We start from the raw sequence: 22,268 nt of genomic DNA, 5'->3' as shown, positions 1-22,268 counted from the left end.
AGAGGGAAAAATTCCTGTCCCTTTTCTATTGGCTGCTGTTGAGGCTGTCTGTGAGGCCTGTTATGGAGGCAGCGGTCTCAGGCCCATATAGAGAAACACTGCCCCTGAGGACGGCAGCACTGAACTCCAGAAAGAACCTGAGTCCTTGATGACATCACCGAGCCACTGAATTAACCAGTTGAGAACTCTTGTTATGTAGATGAAGTTTCCTTTTGGTTTAGGCTGATCAAGTTAGAACTTGCACTCTCTAAGTGAAGGCAACCTCAGTGATACAGTCCTTTGCGGGTTTGTTCATGTTGGTTCTCCTTCCTTTCCCTTCCCAGAAACAGGACGCGCATCCGCCAGGAACACTGCGGGAGGGGTTCCTGCCTTGTGCGGGAAATGAGGCAGGTCCTTTCAAACTCCGAATTCTCTGCTCCTGTGCTCTTCAGACAGGAACTCTGAAAAGCTACTGGATAGAGTCCCTTAGGGAAATAAGAGGCAATGTGGAGCACTGGAAAGAGTGCAGGACTTGGAGGAAGAAATCCTGACCTTGATCATGGCCAGCCCTGCAGTTCTGGCTGAGTCACATACGCTTGCTGAAGCTCAGTTTTCTTACCTGCAAAATGGGGATAAAATGAGCCACCCTACCTCAGGATAAGGATTAGTGAGAAAATGTCAAAATGTTTTACAATGTGAATGCCTCTTTATAGACGATGTTAAAAAAGACTCAAAGAGCAGAGAAGAAAGGCTTTCATTTTCCTTACTAGAAATATATAGAAAAATAGAGAAGGTGAAATATATGGGTATTTGTTGGGAAACAAAAAGTTGGGAGAAAGTGGTGGTCTTCTCTAGGAAGGATTTCATGTCCTCTTCCCAACCAGCTTCCCTAAATAATATGATTCTTTCTAAGTGGTTTAAACAGCAGAGCAGCTGAAAGCATGGGGTAAAAAGAAGTCCCTTGGACAGTGGCCTGCGGCCCTGCTACCATGAACTATTAATAGCCTGTAAACTCTTGGAGCAGAGCCCCAGCCTCTCCCACCCGGGGACTGTCGAGGGGTCAGAGCACTGCCTGATATGGTCTCAGAATACTGGTGATCCCGGGAATTCTCCCAGTTAGGGAACTTTTTTCCTGCTGGGTTGGGCCTGACTGGACTTCCTCCTGCTGAGCTCCCAGCCTGAGTTGCTAGTCAGGTTTATGTTCAGCAAGCAATAGTGGACCTCTTTCCCGGGGGCTCCAGCCACACACGAGCTGCCTTGACACACATGATCTCATTGCACCCCCCAGCAATGAGCAAGGTCGTGTCCTGTTCAAGGTCTTTCATAAAGGAAATTCGGTTCTAGAACCCACTTGCTTGTCTCTAAACCAGTGCTCTAACGTTTATATCACTGCGGAGCCTGGAGGCTTCCGGGCCTCCAACAGGACCATCCACATCTTTTGACCATGCCAGCAAGAGATGTAAGGAGCAAGAGAGCAGCAGGGCCGAAGCTACCTGGCACCCGGGCTCTGTGGGCCCAGGGAGCTGACATACCCTTCAGCATGGCCCTGGTGGCCAGGCTATGAGCCTACGGAGCAGGCTCTCTTTCCCTCTCCTTGCACATTACAACTTGATCTTTTCACTTCTGTGCTTAGAGAAACTTAGAGACCCTCTGGTTCCCAAACACGGGACAAAGACAGTCCCTTAGCTTGACATTCAAGGTCCTTCACAACCCAACCCCTGTCCTTCTTTCAACCCTTATCCCTACTCCATGCCTTCTGTTCCCACTCAGACCTGTTTATAAGTCCCAGTATAGCCATTTCAAGGGCAAAGATGTGTCTTTTGCCTTTCTGAACCCCCAGAGCCCATCCTAGCATCTGGAGGAGCTGTGATGCTCTGGGACTGCAGGAAACACTGTCTCCCTTTTAAACTGGGTCCAGATTGCTGGGGATCCTGGGTCTGGGATGCTTGGCCTTTTTTCCTTTAGGATGTGCTGGGGTCTGGGGTCTTGGTGCTTTCTGGGATTTTGGGTGCAGTCTGCTTCCAGAAGTCCTTTTCCAATGGGTTTGGCACAAACATTAGAGTATGAGTGTTGTTTTTTGGGGTCTGGATGGCAGTACTTCCTATAAGGGAATGAAAGCATGAACATCCCCTTAGTGCTACTGAGGGGCCAGGAATTGCGGTGGGAGCTGGTGCCCCAGGAATCATGTCCAGACAGGGGCCAGTCTACAGAAGATATAGTTTTTCCCACAAAGACTGGGAAGTGGAGAGCTTCTTTGATTGGCCTATTCTGAGAACTAGGATCACTAAGCTTGTACATCGAGTCTGCCGAGCTTGTGTTCCCTCACCACCAATACCTGGAGCTCTGGAGAGTATTGTTATACTTCAGCTTCTATTGAAGGATTTGCTGGGAATGACTGATCCCACTCTCTGCAGTGAGAACCTGACCCAGTCTGTACTGCACTCTAGTGCACCATGGGTGGGGGCAGGTCTGAGAATTACAGGGTGAGTTGTCTCTGCCCTGACTCAGGCAGGATTGCCCTCTTTCCAGTTTCTGTATTTCCCACCCGGGAGCTCACTGCCAAGTTTTACTGGGTGCCCCTTCCTTGGACCTTCAGGGAATTATCAGCATCTGCAGTGGTTCAGTTGGCTGTGAGCGCAGTCATGGGGAATTAGCGACCATCGAGGTTACTTCTGTCTGGTTGGTCTGCCCTGCAACCCAAATCCCCAAATGACTTCTCACCTGTGACCTTGGTTGCTCAGAGTTCAGGGGCCTGCATGTCTTTGTTCTCCATCCCAATCAGCACTAGCTCCCTCCTGCCCTGGGGCAGAGAAGAGCTAGCCCTCCTCTGCCTTTGATGGGGGAGGCATTTCTCCCCTGGGCACAGGTGCCTCGGGGGGAGCAGTGAAGTCGGGGCTCTGCCGCTTGATCTTGCCGCAGCCTCGGGTGCGTACTTTCCCACGTTCCATGCGCTCTTTTGGTGTCCTCATGGAAACTCTGTGAAGTGGAGATTACCATCACTCCTGTTTTGCAGAAGAGAAAAGATTCAAAGAGAAGCCGCCACTAGTGGCCGAATGGGAACTGCATCCAGGGCTGCTCCCTCAGTACCCGACTCATGTCCTTCATTCAACCAGTCAGAAGCTGGCCCTTCAGCACAGGCTCAAGGGTTTATCCTCCCTGCCTTTCCCAACCACCAGGGCATCTGGAAGTGCGGGATGCCCTTTGAAGAAGCACGTGTTCACAAGATGATGAGCCAGCTGCTGGTGGACCTGGGGCTTTGGCTGGGACGTGCTTTGGACCACGTCCTGTCCTGAGGCTGAGTCATCTCTGGACATTCACACTGGGTCGCTCTATGGTCTCATGTTACCTGTCTTACAGCATTTTTTTTTTTCTAGACCTTCCTCAGCACACCTTTAGGGTGGAATGGTTTCATAGGTAACCCGTTTCCTGAGACAAGCCGAGCTCACTTGCTTTTTCACTTTTCACCACTTCACATTGTCTGTGCCATTTTCTCCCATGTCCCTAAGAAGGGAAAGTAAACTGCTCCTATTTAATGAGAACCCACTGTGAGCCGGGCACGGACACACCATCTCCCTGAATTTACTCATAGTAAGTCTGTGAGACTTTATTCCCATGTTTACAGTTCAGGATAGTACCTTTTCCTTTAGTATTGTTCCTTACCTGAACAGTGATGAAACTGGAATTTGAACCTGGGCCTTGTAACTACTCCTTCTATATATACCCATTGTCTCCTGAGGAAGTTGGAGCCCACTGTGGTGGCCACATAAATGCAAACTCTGCTGGGTCTGCACATGGGCTCTGTCAGCTTCCACAGTCTTTGATCTCTTGTCCCAGGCACTCCAATCAGCCCTTCCTTCTAGTGGTTTTATTTGCTGAGAATCCTAGGCTCTGAGAGCTGGGAGGAACTTCAGAAGTCCCCTGGTCCCGCTCCTGCTTGATCCTCAGAGGCTCCTTGGAGGTTAGCAGGACAGATATTGTCTCCTTTCTTAGAGGAGGAAATGTTTTCAGAGGGGCTGTGTGGGGTCCTCTCTTTGCCCTTCCAGGCCTGCTTCCAGGCCTAGGTCCACACTTCTCTGTGCCCCAGGAGGCTGCAACAGCTGGGATCTCCTGGGGGCCAGCAGGAGACTGGAGGACCAAAGGAGAAAGAGGGGGTGTTTACCCCCTGCTCCTCCCTGCCCAGCCTCAGTTTGGCAGTAGTGAGTAGATTCTTCCACCAAAAGCCACAGGTCCCGTTTGGCGGCCCTTTCTTGCAGCTATAGATCCTGTTGGGTCCCTGAGGGGCCTGCTCCCAGCCCTGTGTGGCACCAGGTCCCCAGCGGTGCTTGCTTCCAGTGCTTCAGCCTCCCGAACTGCTCCCTTAGCCCCACCCCCAGCTTTGAAACTGTGACATTCTCCCTCCTTCTGAGTGGCCCTTGCATTTCTCGCAGGGACTCCTGCAAGTTAGTGCCTGACTGAGACAGAGGTGCTGTGACTTGCCCAAGGTCTCTCGGCATCTCAGGAGTGGAGCTAGCTCTTGAACCCGGGTCCCAGGACTCCTTGCCTGATGATGCATCTCATGTGCTACCTGGGCCAGCCCTGTTCTGCAGCCCCAACACTTCTGTGCAAGGCTGAGCACTTTTGCATCCCATCTCTCCTGTGATTCCTGTGGTATATCCCTGCCTACCCTGGGTCACTTTGGAGGAACAGATTCCTCTTGGCTCTTCTGGGCCGAGACACCATGCCCTGATTGGCCTCGCCTTCTCCAAGGCTTTCGTCACTGACCCAGGCGCAGTTCAGCCCTTCAGCCTAGTCGTCAGAGCCCAGCCCTTGAGGCCTTTCCTGGCTCTGGGCTCAGCGCTGAACTCCAGGGATTTCCCCAAAGCTTCCAGTCTGTCGAGCTCCTGGTCACTAGCTAGGTAGGTGGCCAGATTCTCCTCCCTCTGCCTGATGTTGGACATTGGAATCACGTCTGCCCGTCTAAACCTTGTGTGAGCTTCAGCAGCCATAGCAGTGTCACCTCCGAGGACTACCTCCATCATCAGCTCCAACACCTCCACTGGTGCCAAGAGCTCTATCCCTTTGAGGAGACCATAACCAGTAGCCAGATTTGGGGGCACAAATACTGACATCCTTACCCTTCACCGCTGGGGAAGGGAGCCAAAGCTGGGCTCATGATCAGCAATACTTCGTTTGGAAAATAAGTGAGATAGGAAAGGAAACAGGGGCAGAAATGCAGGGGTGTTGGAAAATGGCGAGAGGCCAACGCTCGGCTCTGCAGTCTCTTAGGCTCATCAGTGTGAGTAAGATAACCTCACTGGGGCACCGAGGTGCCCTCTGTGGGCTCAGGGCCTGAAGGAGGCTGACCTTGCAGGTAGGAGCCTCATGGCCTGAGGTGCACAGGGTTGGGGTGTGTGTACAAGAGGGGCAATGCAGGGGTACCCTCGGGACTGGTGGGCCTGCCCCCCGGTGTTCTGCCCATTTCCCATTCTCGCCTGCGCAGAGGTAGGTCCCCCCTTCTCTCTCCTGGCAGGTGTATCAGGGGGCTTTCATCCTTCCCCCTCCCCCACTGAACATCATCCTGGACTTGCAGCCTGCTGCCTCCTCCTCGAGCCATGTCGCAACGATTCTGACTCAGCCTAGTTCGTAGAACATGAGCGTCACATTTCTGTCACCTCTGGGGACCTCCCTGAGGAGCGGCATGGGATTTGGTTTAACTCCTGACTCTACAGGTTCTGGCATTCCTGGGCTGGAAGGCCAACCTCACAGGGTGGCCCTGAGGAGTAAGGGGGAACTTGATCTGCAGAAGGAGTGACTCGACACGCGGGCCACATTCGGGTCAGGATCCCGCCGAGGCCTGGAGCTCAGCCTCGCCCACAGAGGGCCTCCCCACGCCATCCCCACCCAGAGGCATCAGGAGACAGAACCCATGTGGGTCTCATATATGTCATAAACAACCTGTTCTCACCCAAGAGCTAGCGGCACTGTGGCTAGCGCCCAGAGTCTAGGCTGGGGAGTCGTGCAGACCTGGGTTGGAATTTGGCGCCACCATCTCTAAGCTGCAGACAGCTCATTTATAACATCTGTGAAAAATGAAGCTGATGACATGTCCCTTAATGGGCTGCTGTGAAGATTAGGGGAAATGCTTATATACAGAGCACATATTCAAGTGTACGGTCAGGCCACTCAAGATGGCTGTCCTCTTGCTCTTTGGACATTCCCCTGCTTGACCCACACCTGCTTCACCTCCATCCTGATGACACGAACGCGCTTGCTCCCTGCCCCTTAGGCTGTAACAGCTCCACCTGCTAGCTTGTTAAAGGAAAACATTTGCCCTCATGCTGTTCATTAACCTGAGGGGTTGTGAGGGGCGTGCTCCTGCCGCTGGTTTCCCTGGTAGCTGATGCGCCAACCTGATGTCAGTTCCCCTGTAAGCGGTAGCCGCCTTCTCCTCCGGGTGGCGAAGACCTCTGCTGTGTCCTCCCCACCGCACATGGCGGGGTGTCGCTCTGGCCTTGCTTCAGACGTGTAAGGTCTCCCTAGCCGTGAAACCACTGAGGCCTCTGTCACTGTCTCTGGACTGTTTAGTTGTCTTGAGGCTGAACAACTACAAGGCTTGCAGGCCTGTGGGGTGCAGCCCAACATCGGACATGTAAGCAATTTTCATATCATCCCGTAGTGGGGTCAGAGCATCTGGGGCCAGCTGTACTAACAGTCCACTCTGTGGCCTCTGGCAGGCTGTTTCCACGGTGGGGCGGTGGGGCTGAATGAGATTATTTCACAGTGCTCTCAGCACCCAGACCCCATGACTCTTCCTCCCCTTTCTAGGCTCTGCAGATCAGCTTCCTGGGAAGCCCACTCTAAGATGGGGGACTGCCAGTGCCAGGCAGACGGGGAGTGGGGAACAAGATACACCTGCTGGGAGCGCGGATCACAGGGCCAACACCTGAGAGGGAGCAGGAGCGGGTGGGGAGGAAAGCTCAACAGTGAGGCGGCTGCAACTCTCGCCAGGAGTTCTGAAGGGCTGGTTACGTGGAGACGGCATGGACAGAAACAAGGTACTGGCCTCTGTGTCACTGTGGGCCAGTGCTTGGGTCCCCAGGGAGGCGTGTAGACTTGGACCACCCGCCTCCTTGGCTGAGGTTGATGGCGGCCTGGGAGGCAGCTGTAGGGGGAAGGGAGAGGATGTGGGGGCATGGGAGCCTGGGTTTTAATGGGGTTCTGGGTGGGCACCAGAGTATCCACAGCAAAGCACTTCCCACCCGCAGACTTTTCTAGAGGAGAGTTGGTCTGCTGGCTTCTTCGTCTCAGTCTGTCTTGGCCTTCCCTAACAGAGACGAGGCGAGTCAGTGTCTGTCCGCGAACACTTGCCCCCTGCCCAAGGCTGCCAGAAATTCTGACGGCAAAAGCCGAAGAATTTGAAGCATTTATGACTTAGCAGGATTGTTCCCAAACTGCCGGCTTCTTGATATAGTGCCTTCTGGATTTCACTGAGGTTGCTTCTCAGGCTCTGAGAACCTGGCCAAGGGCTTGCCAGGTCTCACATTTCAGGCTGCTCTCTGGCTGCAGGGTCTGTGGGCCTCTCTCTGCAAGGATGGTTGGGTAATATGTGGGTGTTTGCAAACCTTGCTGCCTGCCCAAAGGTAAAAAGCACGGAAGCTGGTTCTAGCCCCTTCTAGAGGGTCATCTTGGCCATGCCACTTAACCCCCCCTGGGTTTGTTGGCTCATCTCCCATGTGGCTTGGTGCTACCCTCAGAGCTTGGGATAGTGGCTTTTCCAGAAGAGAACAATTGTGGAACAAGACACTCTCTTCTAGTAGATGTTTCCTTCTCTCAAGCTTGGTTGGTAGTTACTCTCTTATGGATTCTGCCTCCTGCCCCTACTCCCAGTGGCAGTTTATTGGCTTCTGACCTAAACAGGGGCAGCGATTAGCATTCAGGCACCTATTGGAGCTTTGTGTTGGTTTCCAAGCGGTAAAGTCTGTACAGCATTGCGTTGGCAAATAGCTTTCCTTTCCTCCCTCGCTCCCACTCCAGGGCAGACATCACTGGTCAGCCTAAGGAGGAAGACTGCGGGCTCGATTAGTCACGTCTGCCATAGGAATGTGAGAAACAGAGTGAGCAGGCTGCTACTGGCTGGCCCTGGTCCTGCACATGTCGGAATGAGAGCAATAAGAACTTCATACCTACCCCAGCATTCTCAGCTCTACACAGTGTCCACAGTCACACTCATTCAGTCCTCTCTACAAGCGCTGGGTTATACTGTGGTCCTGCTCGGCCTGGGATGGTTACTATCGTAGCTGGAACACAGCTTCAGGAGGGAGCCCTGAAGAGGGTGAGGTGGGAAGCTGGCACCTTCCAAGTCAGGCAAACAGAACCAAGCCCGATACTTTGTGTGACAAGCCCCGCCTCCCCTTGCACCTTTCTACAGAAAAAGAGCCTCAGAGAGGTCAAGTGACTCACCCGATGAAACACAGCTAGCAAAGGCCAGGGCTTGAACCCAGGTCTTTTGCTCTAAATAGACGTTTTCAGGGGTTCTAGCTGTACCTAATGGTTGTACCCTCTTTCCTGGGTTTGTTGTGGGTCTTTGTAAGTTGACTCCCTGTGTCATTGGGAAATCTAAAGGAAGGAGAAGATGGCTGCTGTGTATGGCTTGCTTGCTTTCTCTTGGAAATCCGTTCTGAAGTGTGATCTCATGGTTTTTGTAAATATGCATCGATGCGGCACCTTAAACTTTTTGAACTACATTTATCTGGAGGCCAGTGTGAGTAACCCTGGATCATGGTGGGAGGAAGCAGAGACTTTCGGCGGAGCCATTCACACTTGAACGCAGGCCCTGCCAGTGGAGCCGTGGTCTGAGCAGGGAGTCTGGGCGGGGCCTGGACTTTGAGCCAGGATGCCTGTCATCACATTTCTTTAGTTTCCCACCGCTGGGTCCTGGGTCCACTGATATGCCTAGCCACAGACACAGGAGCCAACTCCCTGACTGGGGAGTTTGGGAAGGAAGACTGGAGAGGGTGGGGGTAGGGTTCAAGGCAGACAGCAGCTCAACAGCCCTGGAAAGGTTGGGTTATTCAAGACCCACTGTCTGGCTAGAGCGCCTGGGCACTTTGATGGCAGCTGTCTTGTCCCGGCTCTCTCGTCCCCCTCACAGGCTTATGCTCCTGTCTTTAAAAACTTTTTTATTTAGTCAGTTATTTTTAGCTGCACTGGGTCTTCATTGCTGAGTGTGGGCTTCCTCTAGTTGCCACCAACAGTGGCTACTCTTTGTTCCCGTGAGGGGGCTTCTCATTGTGGTGGCTTCTCTTGTTGCAGAGCACAGGTTCTAGGCATAGCGGTTGCAGCACGCAGGCTCAGTAATTGTGGTACACGGGCTTAGTCGTTCCGTGACACGTGGAATCTTACCAGACCAGGGATTGAACACATGTGCCCTGCATTGGCAGGTGGATTCTTAATCACTGAGCCACCAGGAAAGTCCTTAAGTTCCTGTCTTGACCCCTCCCTACATTGCCATTCCCCAGTGGCGCTCAGAAGGCTAGTTGGGCAGCCCCCTCGGTGATCTCAAGCCTTGTTTACTGCCAGGGCTCAGCCCTACCTGCTGGAGTCCTTCTCCCTGTATACCTGCCTGGACTGTGGAACCTGTGTGAGTCACACCTGTGGGGCCTCAGCAGGTCTGGCTGCTGGTCCTGGGCCCAGCCACTGTCAGCAGCCTCAGCCTGCCCAGACCCAGGCCCTTCTCTCCCTCCAGCCACATCCCTTGCACTCAACCTGTCTCCTGCTTTCTGCCCAAAGTTGCACAGCCCCCCTGGTTGCTACTCCAGGGCAATGACAGGCCATGTCTTTGGAATGGAAGTGAGACTCCTTCAGACTTTTATGCCTGCACCCCTTCTCAGAGCATCCAAGTAACCAAGTATTTGGCAGAAAAGACAGAACATACCATCAAAATAACACCTTTGGAGTTTTGTTAAACCTCTCCTCACCCTAGGTTTCCCTGATGCCTCAGATGGTAGAGAATCTGCCTGCAATGCAGGAGACCCAGGTTCAGTCCCTGGGTTGGGAAGATCCCCTGGAGAAGGAAATGGCAACCCACTCCAGTATTCTTGCCTGGAGAATCCCATGGACAGAGGAGCCTGGGGGCTACAGTCCATGGGGTTGCAAAAGAATCGGACATGACTGAGTGACTAACACTTTCACTTTCTCTTCACCCAATTATAAAGTTTCTTATAGTCATTTAAGGAAAGCCCCACCATTCCTCCTTTGCCAATCAAATGATGAAATACATAAAATGAAATCAAGAGGAAATATAGTATTTAAGATGATCCACAGTTAAAGTCAAGCCCCACATTGCTCTTTTTTAAAGATTTTTATTTATCTTTGGCTGCACTGAGTCTTGACTGCTGCGAGCAGGCTTTCTGTAGTTGCAGTGAGAGGGGGCTACTCTTGGTCATGGCGCATGGATTTCCATTGCGGTGGCTTCTCTTGCGGAGCACAGGCTCTAGGCGTGCAGCTTCAGTAATTGCAGTGTGTGGGCTCAGTGACTGTGACACACGGGCTTAGTTGCTTCACAGGGTGTGGAATCTTCCCAGACCAGGGATTGAAACTGCGTCCCCTGCATTGCCAGGAGGATTCTTATCCACTGCACCACCAGGGAAGTCCCTAATCCCTGTTTCTAGCTTGTGTGGCCTGGCTTGGCCAGGATTATAAGAATATGGAGGCAGCAGGGAATTGTGGAAAGAATGAGATTTCAGTCAGAGCTGGGTTTGAGTCCCAGCTGGTGAACCTCTGTGGACACGGTTTTCTCTTCTGTAAAATAGGGATAACAGTAGTTCCTACCTGAGAGTTTGCTGAGACGTCTGCAGGAGCCAACCCTATGCTTGGCACATAGTCAGAGTCCAGCAGGAGTTTATTTAAAGTCTTTGCTTTACAGCTGCAACTCATCACTGATTCATGGCCTCCTGAGCAGAAAGGGGCTGGAAGCTTAGCTTTCGCAAGAGGGAGCATCTGTCCCTGGCAATATCCTTGGCTATGGCAAAGCACAGGTTACGTATGACACAACCAAAGGGGGTTCTGATCCCAGAGACAGAGGGAGTAGCAGGGATAGCAGGTGGAGGGGGACAAGGCTGAGCAGAAGCACGGGAGATGCAGCCCAGGTCCACGCTGGGTCTGGAGTGTATACACAGGGGGACGAGGCATGTCTACTTTGTTCTCTGTGGTGTTCTTTGCCTAGAACTGTGTCTGGAGGCATAGGTAATGTCTAAATATTTATTGAACGAGTAAAGAATAAATCGATGAATGAACAACCTTATCGGTCAGAGCCTGGTTGTTGCAGGAATTCCATTTAAAAACAAGGACAAGGAGAACAGCTGCTGGCAGGAAACAAAGGTTCTCTGGCAACAGATGGGTCTGTCTGGATGTAAAGAGTTAGCGATTGGTCAGGTGGTATAGAACCAGGTTCTGGGGACATTGAGTGGGCAAAGGGATTTTGGTGTGTGGACAGTGGAAGCCACTAATGTTTTTGGAGTTCTAGGTGAGAACCCGAGCTTTGGAGCCAGGCTGCCCGGGCTCAGAGCCCAGCTCTGTCGCTGGCGAGGCATGTGACCTGTGTCAAGTCACTAAATCTCTCCGTGCCTTTATTTTTCTTCCTGTAAAATAAGGATGATGATAGTACCCACCTCACAGGGTTGTTGAGAGGGTTAAGTGAGAAGATTTGTATAAAGTACGTACTGTAAGTTCTCAAGAAGCACCTCTGTTCATTTTGTTTGACAAGGTGTAAGATTATCTGAGCTGTGTTTCAAGAAGTTTAAGCAGGGAACATGCACAAGATGGAATAGCCCAAAGGGAAACTATTTCAGAGGTCATTTCAATGTCCAAGTGAGAGAGGATGGGGTCTGAGTCAGGGAAATCATTGAGTGCCTGAAGAGGAGGGGGATCAGTGCAAGACAGGCGGTTCATGAAGAGATTATTAACAACTGATTGGCTAAAGCAGCGTGGGGAGCAGAAAATTCAGAGCACGCGCATCTGAGAAGGAGGATTCTTGGGAAGAAGCCACTTCTGCAAGAGACAGGGATGTCTAAAGGAGAAGCAGGTGTAGGAAGGATAAAAATTCAGTTTGGGGTGTGCCAAGTTAGACGTGGGCTACCCCATTCAAAAGGAGATGTTATAAAGCTGGAAATGCCCAACTGGCAGGGTGAAACGTCGGGGCTGGGGGAGAGCAGGCGCAGGTGGCGGCCACAGAGAGACCTAAGGAGAGAACTGTGGAGGTGCCTCCAGGGGGCAGTCACAATCGGGGGCTGGGGCAAGGAAGACGGGACCTGGGAGCAGACAGAGCAGCAGCCAGAGTGTGGGAGGGAAGCAGACGGACACAGCGCCTCTGAAACCTTGGCAGCTGAGTTCCTGGAAAGAAGTGATGGATAGCAGGGTCAGATGCTCCACAGCCAGGGAAATAAGGGCTGGGTTAGCCTGATAGATGGAGTGATGACCACTGAGAGCAGTTCTAGCTTCTTGAAAACTAGTGGTAGGTTTTAGGAATTTCTAAAAAGAAAGGAAGGAAATGGGATCAGTATGGATCTGTAGACTTTCAGGGAACATCTTAAGGAAAAGAATGGGGGGAAAATGGAATCTCAGGGAGGACTGACACAAACACAGGTATTTTTCATCCTAGAAACAGGCATGGTTTGGAGTAAAAGTCAAGATACTGGAGGAGGGAGGCTTGAGTTTGTAGGAGGGTGAGGGAGCTGGTCTTGGATGAGGCAGGTGAAGGTAGGGGCAGCCTGGAAATTGAGGTGGGAAGAAGTGAGAGGCAGCGAGAAGTTGATGTTGTGGGAAGAACATGACACATACAGCTTTGATTTCTTAGTGAAGAAAGGGATGAAGACTTAAAGGGGGAGGAAGTGAGAGAGTGGCCTGGGGAAAAGGTAGGAACAGGTGTTTGGGGAGATGAAGGTAATTCACACGAGTTGAGACGTGCAGAAGCCAGGGATCACCCAATGGCAAGTGAAGATGCCCCCAAGAGTGACCAGTTGCTGGTGAATGTTCACTCTAATATTTTTGCAGCAGTTCTGTGCTAGGGATTAAGACCAGCAATGCCTCTCGACGGGGCTGAACAAAGGGTGATTTGGAGTGGAGAGAGAGCTTTGGGTGCAGTGACAGAGTCAAAACGTCTTGCAGTTAAAACATCAGGCTGGACTTTGGGCTCCTTGCTGGCTAGTTGGAATTTGTGGAATGAAGTGATTTCCCAACAAAAAGCAAGACTTTAGAAAAATGTTCCTAAGTCTCCATTTGGCTTTCGGGGGAGTTGTGTGGATTTTTTGAAGCACCAAATCTGTATGGAAGATGAAATTGCTGATCCTGGGGGTGAATGCCACTAAGGATTACATGGCAGCTGGGGCTAGGGTATTTTATGGGAGAAGCTAACTAGGGACCCTCAAAGGCATCTGTCCTGCCTCATCACTGAATTATCTCAAATGAGCTGCATTTGTCACCCCCATTAGGATGGAAGACTCCATCTGGACAGGGATCCTGTACTCTCTGATCCCATTCTCTGCATAGAATGGGGCTGACCCCAGAGCAGGCATTTCACAAATATCCTCTAACTTGATCGCATTCTGATCATGTGCAGTTTGGGGACTTGTTCCAGGGTATTTGGTGTTTTGTTCATCAGTACTAGGGCAGGCGATGCAGGAAGTGTGGGCTCAGGTACTGAACGGAGGATGCGATCAGTGCCCCTCCCTGCAATGTGCACTCATCACCTAGAGACTCACAGCATGGAGGAGATGCAGCATACATGGCCTGAGTGCCTAGCTTAGCACATGCTCACTGGGACTGTCTTATTATCTATTATTTCAAGCCAAATGTCTCCTGTTCCATGAGAGTATATTCTCCAGTATTGTGGCAATTAAGGAGCGACTGGATGTCCTCTGAAGCTTGAGTGAAGAAAGCCTTCCAAGAGCTGCTTTTCAGAAACACTGGCAAATGTTTGCCATGGGCAACACTGTGTTTCTAAAGGGCAGGTGGTGAGGCCATTGTCAGGGTTTCCAGGAAGACACATAAGAGCCTGAGCATCGTGCAGTCCTAATCCTAGCTCCCAGACTGAGCAAATGTGTAGCTGATTAAATATTTATCTATTGTCCTGTCCACCTCAATAAAACAGGGCACTCTTTAAAGTGGTTGTCTTAATGACGTTTGTGTGTCTTGGAATGCCACCCCAGGGCAAACAAACAACATCTGAAAATGTGAAAACATGAAAATCAATAACAAGAAATGAAAAGTTCATTTCACTGATAAAACATCATTTATCTTAATCATTGGGGCTTCTCAGAAATTCCTAAGTGCCCTTTTAAATGCCAGCATCAAGGCTAGTGCCCACAGTGTGCAGAGGGGAGTTGAGGCAAGAATCCTGATTGCTTGGGCCAGGGAGCCGGCTAAGGAGAAGTATGCTTGTGGGGCAGGTGCCCACTGGACTGGTTTCCAACCAAGGAGCTCCCAAGTGGGGGTGTCTTCTAATATTTCTGGTATTTCACTTCCAATGAAAATAAAATAATATACTACTTTCCTATGAAAGATATTTCACAAGACCCTAACTATGCAGCATAAGTGACCCACTTTTGGTAGGCCTTATATGATAATAATAATTCATGCTGATTAATAATAATTGGGAAAATGAGATTATTACTCCACTTCCAGGAACCCTATACCTTGCCCTGTGCCCAGGCTGCAGAACGGCATTCCCACTCCCCACATTGAACCCGAATAGGGATGAGACAGTACAAGTCCTCTGGTAAGCAGGTTGCAGGCACTGGTCCCCAGGGCACAGCTTTCTGCCTGGTAGGCGCTCCTTTCCTTTGCTTTACATGTGCAGCCTCATCCAGCCTTCTGGTTTCCTTGTGTGTGTGTTCAGTCATGTCCGACTATTTGCAACCCCATGGACTGTACCCCACCAGGCTCTTCTGTCCATGGAATTTTCCAGGCAAGAATACTGGAAATCCTGCTCCAGGGGATCTTCCTGATCCAGGGATCGAAACAGCATCTCTTGGGTCTCCTGCATTGGCAGGCGGTTTCTTTACCACCCCACCACTTGGGAAGCCCCCTTTGGTTCCTTAGCTCTTCTCATAAGACCCAAATGTAGAGAGGATGGGGATGCCTGAGAGCTCCTTCGATCCCCGCAGGAGGGTAGAGTATTAGGAGCGCCCAGCAGGCCTTGCCTTTGGATAGCACACCCAGGCTTCCTATGCAGGCTTGAGACCAGATTAGCGTGGGGCGGGGCAGAAGCTGGAGCTCCTCTCCTGGGCCCTTTGCTCTCCAGCAACAACCATGGTAAGGAGATGGGAAGGGCAGTCCATATTACTGACATAGGTTTCTCCAAAGTTTTCCCACACAGTGGCCAGAAGGCTTTTTTAAAAACATACATTGCTTCCCATTTTTCCTATGATAGAATCTGTAATCCTCTTATCTGACACCTCTTCTCCCCTCTCACTCTGTACTCGAGCCATCCTGACTTCCTACCAGTTTGTTTAGGGAACTGAGTCTTCTCCTAGCTGGGATCCTGTTCTTAATATTCTTTACTTGAATAGCTCAGTGATTCAGGTGTCACTTTATTTTTATTTATTTATTAGAATGTCTTTTAAAAAAAATGTTTTTTTTATTTGGCTGTGTCGGATCTTCATTGCATCACGTGGGATCTTTTGTTGTGATGCACGGACTCTAGTTGGGGCACGTGGGCTCAGTAGTTATGGTACACAGGCTTGGCTGCTTCTTGGCATGTGGGATCTTTGTTCCCCGGCCAGGGATCCAACCTGTGTTCCTTGCTTTGTAAGGTGGATTCTTAACCTTTGGATCACCAGGAAACTCCCTCAGGTGTCACTTTAAAATATTACTTTGCCAGGGACCTCTCTTGACCTCAAAATTTAAATGAGACCTCCTTCAAAGTTTTATGTACTTCTCTACAGGGGTCATCTCAATTTGTCAGTACTTTTAATTTGTGATTATTTTTAAGCTCTATGAGTGAGCCTTGATGGCCACTGGTCACAGTTCACCTAATGCATCGTAGACAGTCAATACATACTTCTAGACCATATGGCCTAAGGGCTAAATGAATGGATGAGTTCCACAGAGTACTCAGCCTGCAAATTCTTCAGGAACCAAATAGGTCCCGTGGTCAAGCACGATTGGGATGCCCTCTTCTGGTCTCCCCTTAGAGAGTCATAATCTTCATTAGTGCAGGGAACACTGAGTCAGGCTCCAATGAGAAAAAAAAAAGCAAAAAGTAAAACCCAAACCATAGAAAGGGAGTTTAATTTTCTTTGGCGTCTTGTTTTCTCAACTCAAGGGTGACATATTTTTCACCTCACATCTATTAACATCCTACAGAATGTACTTTTAAAAGATGCTTCAGCGGTGCTTCCTGCCTGGGAAATCTGCAAATCTCAAAAGATTGTCGAGCATGGGGTGGGGACTGGGCATCTTCCATTGAGCACCCTCATGGTGCCTGGCTAGCATCATGAACACATGTGCAAACACTACCAGAGCAAAGCATCGGGCATGAACAAATCTTGTAGCTAGCCTGGGTTTATATTTTTTAGGAAAGAGAGAGGAAAAGATGGTCAAAATTCGCTGTGTGCAGATAGAATCTTTGCAGTTATAACAGTGAGCCGGTCCTACATTACTAGTCTGTTACTGGAACCTGAATCTACAAGTGTTAGGAAGCTGATCAGTCCACCAGCCACCCAGGAATTGCATCTCAATTCAGTCTTCTCGTTCTCAGTATTCGCAGCAACTCTCAAGTTTTCCAACGGATATAAGCGAAGTTTGGGTGGGGGAGGAGATTGCATGCAATATTAGCATTAATGGAGGTTTCAGAACACACCCTTTTGGCATCTTTAGTATGTTGTATGTAGGTAGGGTTCTTGAGGTGGGGTTGTAATTAAGTGCAGTGGATCTGAAATTATTTTTGATCAGCCCCTACTTAGGGCAAAACTGCTTGACTTACCGACTCCATCTAGTCTCATTTTCCACTGGAAAAATAAATTAATGATAATTTAGGGGGAGTGGATTATGTATACATTTGTTCTAGCACTGGAGTATGGATGATTCATATTTGAACCACAATGTATACATGTCTGAGAGTCAAGTTATTGGAAAATTACAGCCCAGGGATACTGTTGATGCAAATAAGCTTCAGTGTACTCTGTTGGGTTAACCAGGAAAACCACAACAAAATAAACTGATAATGATAAAGCTAAGCTAACTGTAATTCATAATTAAAAAGTACCAAGAGCAGCAATTGCAAATAGCAACCAACTCAAGACAACATTGATGATGTGCTGATAAAGAGTCCTTCTCCCAGACTTTGGAAATGTCAGCTCTGTGCCTGCACATGTGAAGTTGGAGCCTTCCCATAGAGTAGACGGGCTCTGCATGGGTGGCTGGGCTTGTAGCAGGATACTGTGGCTACTCAGTAACTTTTAGTATTTTCTGAGTCAATTACAAATTAGTAGCCCTAGTAATATGTATAACTACCAGCTTAATCAAACTGTACACCATTTATCATAATGATCCAAAAGAGGCCTTTAAGAAATAAATTCAGTTGAGGACACAGGGGAATGTTTCTGGTAATGTCCTCCCCACCCCCACTCCCCACTCCAGTAGGTCCCAGTCGTGACTGTTTAGAACATTTCCTCCTTCTGGTGGGGCTTTCATTTTCTAGCTCATACAGAGCAGGGATGTGCATCTGGATTTATAAAGTACTCATATTCTCAGTTTAATGAGAGTTTTAATACCCAGCACAAAATAATCTCTAAGATAGAACATTAAATGAAAAAAAGCAGTGTGCATGATAGTATGTATAATATGCTATTTATGCTTAAAATAATCTTATATATGTTGACAGACATGTATATACTTTATATTGTTGGGATATCTGGAAGCAAATACTAGAAACAACAAAATAGTTGCCTCTGGAGACAGGTATTGTCTGCTGGGAAAAAGGAGGGAGGAAGACTGGGTTTTTCACTAGATATCCATTCATGCTTTTTGAATTTTGCACAATTTACACATTAACTATTAAAAATATGAAATAATCTAAATTTAGAAAAGACGAAAAAAGGATCCAGTGAGCCTACAGAGACTTGATTTTTGCCTCAGATTTTTTTTTTTTTCTTTTAAAAGAGACAAAGGTTACGTTTGGTTTATTTGTTTTCTGATGCCTTTTACCCCCCTTCAAAAACAGTCACGTTTTAGGCACAAGGTTCCATAATGTAAAGAAAAACCTCTAAATGAGATGGCAGGGTTATAAAAGCAGGCCCAAGCCCTGGAATTTCAGAGTAAGGTAAAGACCTTGGTCTCAAAACACCATTTTCTGACAGATTGGACCTGCTATTAAAAGAATTTCCAAGTGTTCTGATGTGTTTTCATATAGTACATATGTAAAATATAAAAAGGAGTGCTCTTCATAAGTCACTTGTCCACTGTCCATTTGCAGCTTGAATATAAGAAAAAAGCACAACATGGAGACAAAATTCATATAGCAAAGCACATTTAAATGAGTTCATTTCTCTTATTTCATCTGCTTTAGTATTGCTCAAGGAGACAAAGCAATTATTTATGCTGAATCGCTATCAGGAATTTAAAAAAGAGCAAACAGAGATAGTACTGTATTTAGTGTTTCTTAATGACAAATGAATTATTTCACTAATTATGTAAAAAAGGATTGTATTCTTTTACACAGATTGACACAAGAGAGTACATTTTCTTTGTATCTTAAATGCTGAATAATACTTTTAGAGTGAAATCTCTCCAGAAATAAGTAGTATATTGAAATTATATGGGTTTTGAGCGACTGCAGCGAGACTGTAGAGTAAGAATTGATGAAAAGCAGGAAGGAATGTTTGGACATGACGGAAGGCCTCCCTCTGGGTGGTGTAGATAGAGATCACGATGAATTCCTCAAATCAGAGAGGGGCTTTGTGCAACTGGGCCTCAAGTAGTACGAAAGTAGGCACAGACATCCAGAGGTGGGGATACGGGCCGGTGTCCACCTAGCATACTTCAGAAAATTCTATAATGAAGATATATCAGTACAAGTTATTACCTATCCCAAGGCTTTGGTCAATGTGGAGTACAAATGTGAAATACCACAAGCCACATCCCTCGGTCTGAGGATGTCCCCCTGTATGCTAAGTGTGCAAGTATCTGCCCCACGCTTCTTGTCCTCCTAGTCACCCCGCTTCAGCCCCTTTCCTATCCCAGGCCCTTCAGGCTAAGACAACTTGAGCCCTGTATTCCAAACTTGGGTTCATGTAGAGGGGATCCATGTAACCACAAGCCCGCGGGTAACCCACGCAAGGAAACCTACTCAGATTGGGTCTAAATAACTTGCATTTTTGCTTGCCTGAATTAGCCAGTAATTGCATGTGGGTAGACTTCGCCAGAAATGGTCTAAATGATCAATTAGAGGGCAAAAAGGAGTTCCTTTCTTTAAAGCTCAAGAGTCCCTGTTGAAGAGCCCTGCTTCCCAAGCCCTGCTCGCATGGGCCTGTGCCCAGCTCTCTGCGGTGCCTGGGTATATTGTACATTTGCCTAACGATAATGAATCAAGGACTTATTTTGTAGGAAAATATAGGGCACTTCCATTACATGCAATCAGGCAAAAAGGCTGCAAAATGTGCCACTCCATTAATTTCAAACAGAATCCTTTCCAAATGTCACCCTGAAACTAGAATAAGGGGTTATTACAAATCTGAAGGAATTAAGAGTAATTTTCATTTGTACAAAGGAGTTGAGGGATACGGCTCCTGCCACACACACACTATTAATTGAGCTAAATTTGATTTGCCAATTTCAGTGTGAACCACTGAGTTCTGACCTAGCCTGCCTGGTGCTGAGATCAGGGGTCCTATCTTCTTGGAGGGCGCAGGTGCACATGCACGCGTATACAGACATGCAAACGCAAGTACAGGATGTACAGAGAATGTAACATAATGGGCTAGTTATTAACGAATATGTTCTTCAAAGAAGCAAAACAAATGGCAGCTTCTGCCAAGTCACGTAACCTCTCTGAGCCTCAGTTTCCTTATCTGTAAAAGGGGCTGATAACATCTTCTTCAGTGGGAGTCATGAGTATTCACGAGTTGGAGTAGGTCAGAGCACTTAGCGTTGTGCCCAGCCCATAGGTTACACCCATTAAATGGTAACTCTTATCTTTGTTTTCATCTTGTGAGGGTGGGTAGGTGGGTGGATGGGCTGTGGTGCCTAAGCTGGTTCCAGATTACACAGAAGGAAATCTGGACCTGGTACCAGGATGGGACAACCTTCACAGCCATTGTGGGGTCAGCCTCAGAGCCTAGGAGGTCAGGTCAGCCCACTGAGGTCATTTCCTTCCTGATCTCAGTTCCCACTATCTCTGAGAAAAGAGCAGCTGGACTTGGAGGAGAGCACAGAGCAGGAGACAGGAGTAAGCAGGATAAGGCGCTTCTGGGGATGGTCCAGTCTGACCCTCACTCCACGTTCCGGTACTTGGTGAAGAGGTTGTACAACACTCGCAGGGTAGATTTCAGGTCACAGTTGACGATGTCTGCATAGGAAACAAAACAAAAAACACATTGCTTCAGTGGTGCCCAAATTGGCATTGGTTGTCCCCTTCCTCCTGCCACCCACCATGGGTGCCCAGCATGGTCCCAGGGGAGGGGTGTGCTCCTGAAGAGCCACCTCCCTGTCCTGCTAGGACAGAAGATCAGCCCCACAAGCCAACCAGGGGCAGGTGGGTATTGAAGGATGGGAGGGCTATGCAGCAAGACTTCAGAGCAGGGGGCAGTGAGGGGCAGAGGTGCTGGGGTGTGGGTGTTGCACCTCTCACTGAAAGACAGCGGGCTCCAGGGCACGCAGCCTTTGCCCTGGAATCAGCATCTCAGGTGCGAGGAACCTGACCCGACTCTGTCCCTGGTCTCACCTGTGTCTGGGGGCCCCTCTGCCTTTACCCTGCACCACAGAGCCAGCTGTGAGTGGTGGAAAGGAGGGGATAGCCTGGGGCTACAGTGGGGGATGAGGCGGTGGCTTAGGACTAAGCCACCTCTCCTTTAAGAAGGGAGGGCGGGCCCCTAGATGGCATAGGAGCCCACCTGGCAGGGAACACTGGGTAGACAGGTGTCATCTGAAAGATTAAGGACAGAGCAAGGTGGCTGGGTTTGAGACTGGGAGCTGGACTCTATTATCAGGAGAATTCCACTGTGGGTCCTGAGCTTTCATGCAACCATTTCCTCCCCCCTCACTTCCCCTGTCCCCTCTCTCTGTTCCTCTCTTCACTGGTCACTTTCTCTGGCTGCCTCACTAACCCTCTGCTGACACTGACTTCTCCACCTTCTTCCCACGAGGCTCTGCTCTGGCCCCTCTGCACTCATGACTCTGCTGGAGAGCCTTCCCTGAAGAACCAGCATAGAGAAAACGTAAAGAAAGGAACTCTTTGCCTACTATAGGGTTACATGCTTGTGTGTGCTCTGTCGCTTCAGTTGTGTCCAAGTCTTTGTGACCCTATGGACTGTAGTCTGCCAGGCTCCTCTGTCCATGGAACTGTCCGGGCAAGAATACTGGAATAGGTATTGCTATGCCCTCCTCCAGGGGATCTTCCTGACCTGGGATCAAACCCATGTCTCTTGCATCTCCTGCATTGCAGGTGGATTCTTTCCCCACTGAGCCACCTGGGAAGCCCATATAGAGTTACAAACTGTGGTAATTATAAGGAAAAGTTAAAAAAAGAGAAAGGTGAAAGCCTAATGACTATACAAGGCGGGAGAGTTGAGGTTGAGGATTACATAAGTCGAAAAAGGGCAAGTGGAGGGAAATTTCAGGAGCCGGGGTGGCTGTTTCCCTTGAACTGGGTGCTAGTTACAGGTGGCTCGTGGAATATTTCACTAACCCACACTTTTATGTGCCACTCTTTATGTGATATTTTTCATAGTAAAAGTTATTAGGAAAAAAAAAACACAAAAAAACACCCTAACTGTGCAGAACGTCAGATGAAGTAAATGATGTCAGAGAATAGAAAATAATAAATGCTCTAGGATTCAAAAGTGGGAGAGAGGAGGCTGAGCTGCTGTGAGAGAAGGGTTTGGGGACAAGGTCAGGGCTCCAGCAGTGGCCTGGTGAATAGGAACGGGGATCATTCAGGACCAGCAGAGTGGGAGGCGGGGGCTCCAGTGGCTCCAGGTCTTAGCCTGGGAACCCAGGCAGCTGTGGCTACTGCCATAGTCAGGTGTGCCCAGGTCCCAGCACCGCAAAAATTAAGACCAACTGGGCCAGAAGCCGAGGGGCCAGAAGCCGAGGGC

The 22,268-nt window shown here is 49.2% G+C and overlaps 1 protein-coding gene across 1 annotated transcript in view; it reads right to left on the bottom strand.

Annotated features, from left to right (window-relative positions):
* Nucleotides 1–17,779: 17,779 nt before the first annotated feature.
* Nucleotides 17,780–22,268, bottom strand: part of PARVA (parvin alpha) — a 180,010-nt gene continuing 175,521 nt past the window's right edge. Inside the window, exon 13 of the mRNA XM_070383944.1 lies at nt 17,780–20,521. Within this exon, the coding sequence (XP_070240045.1) occupies nt 20,445–20,521 (77 nt within the window). The 3' untranslated portion in view covers nt 17,780–20,444. The remainder of the gene's footprint in view (nt 20,522–22,268) is intronic.

Source organism: Bos mutus, chromosome 15 (assembly GCF_027580195.1).
Source record: "Bos mutus isolate GX-2022 chromosome 15, NWIPB_WYAK_1.1, whole genome shotgun sequence".
Classification (NCBI taxonomy): Eukaryota; Metazoa; Chordata; class Mammalia; order Artiodactyla; family Bovidae; genus Bos; species Bos mutus.
Note: the sequence above shows the minus strand (reverse complement) of the source record. Positions and strands in the feature narration are given on the sequence as shown.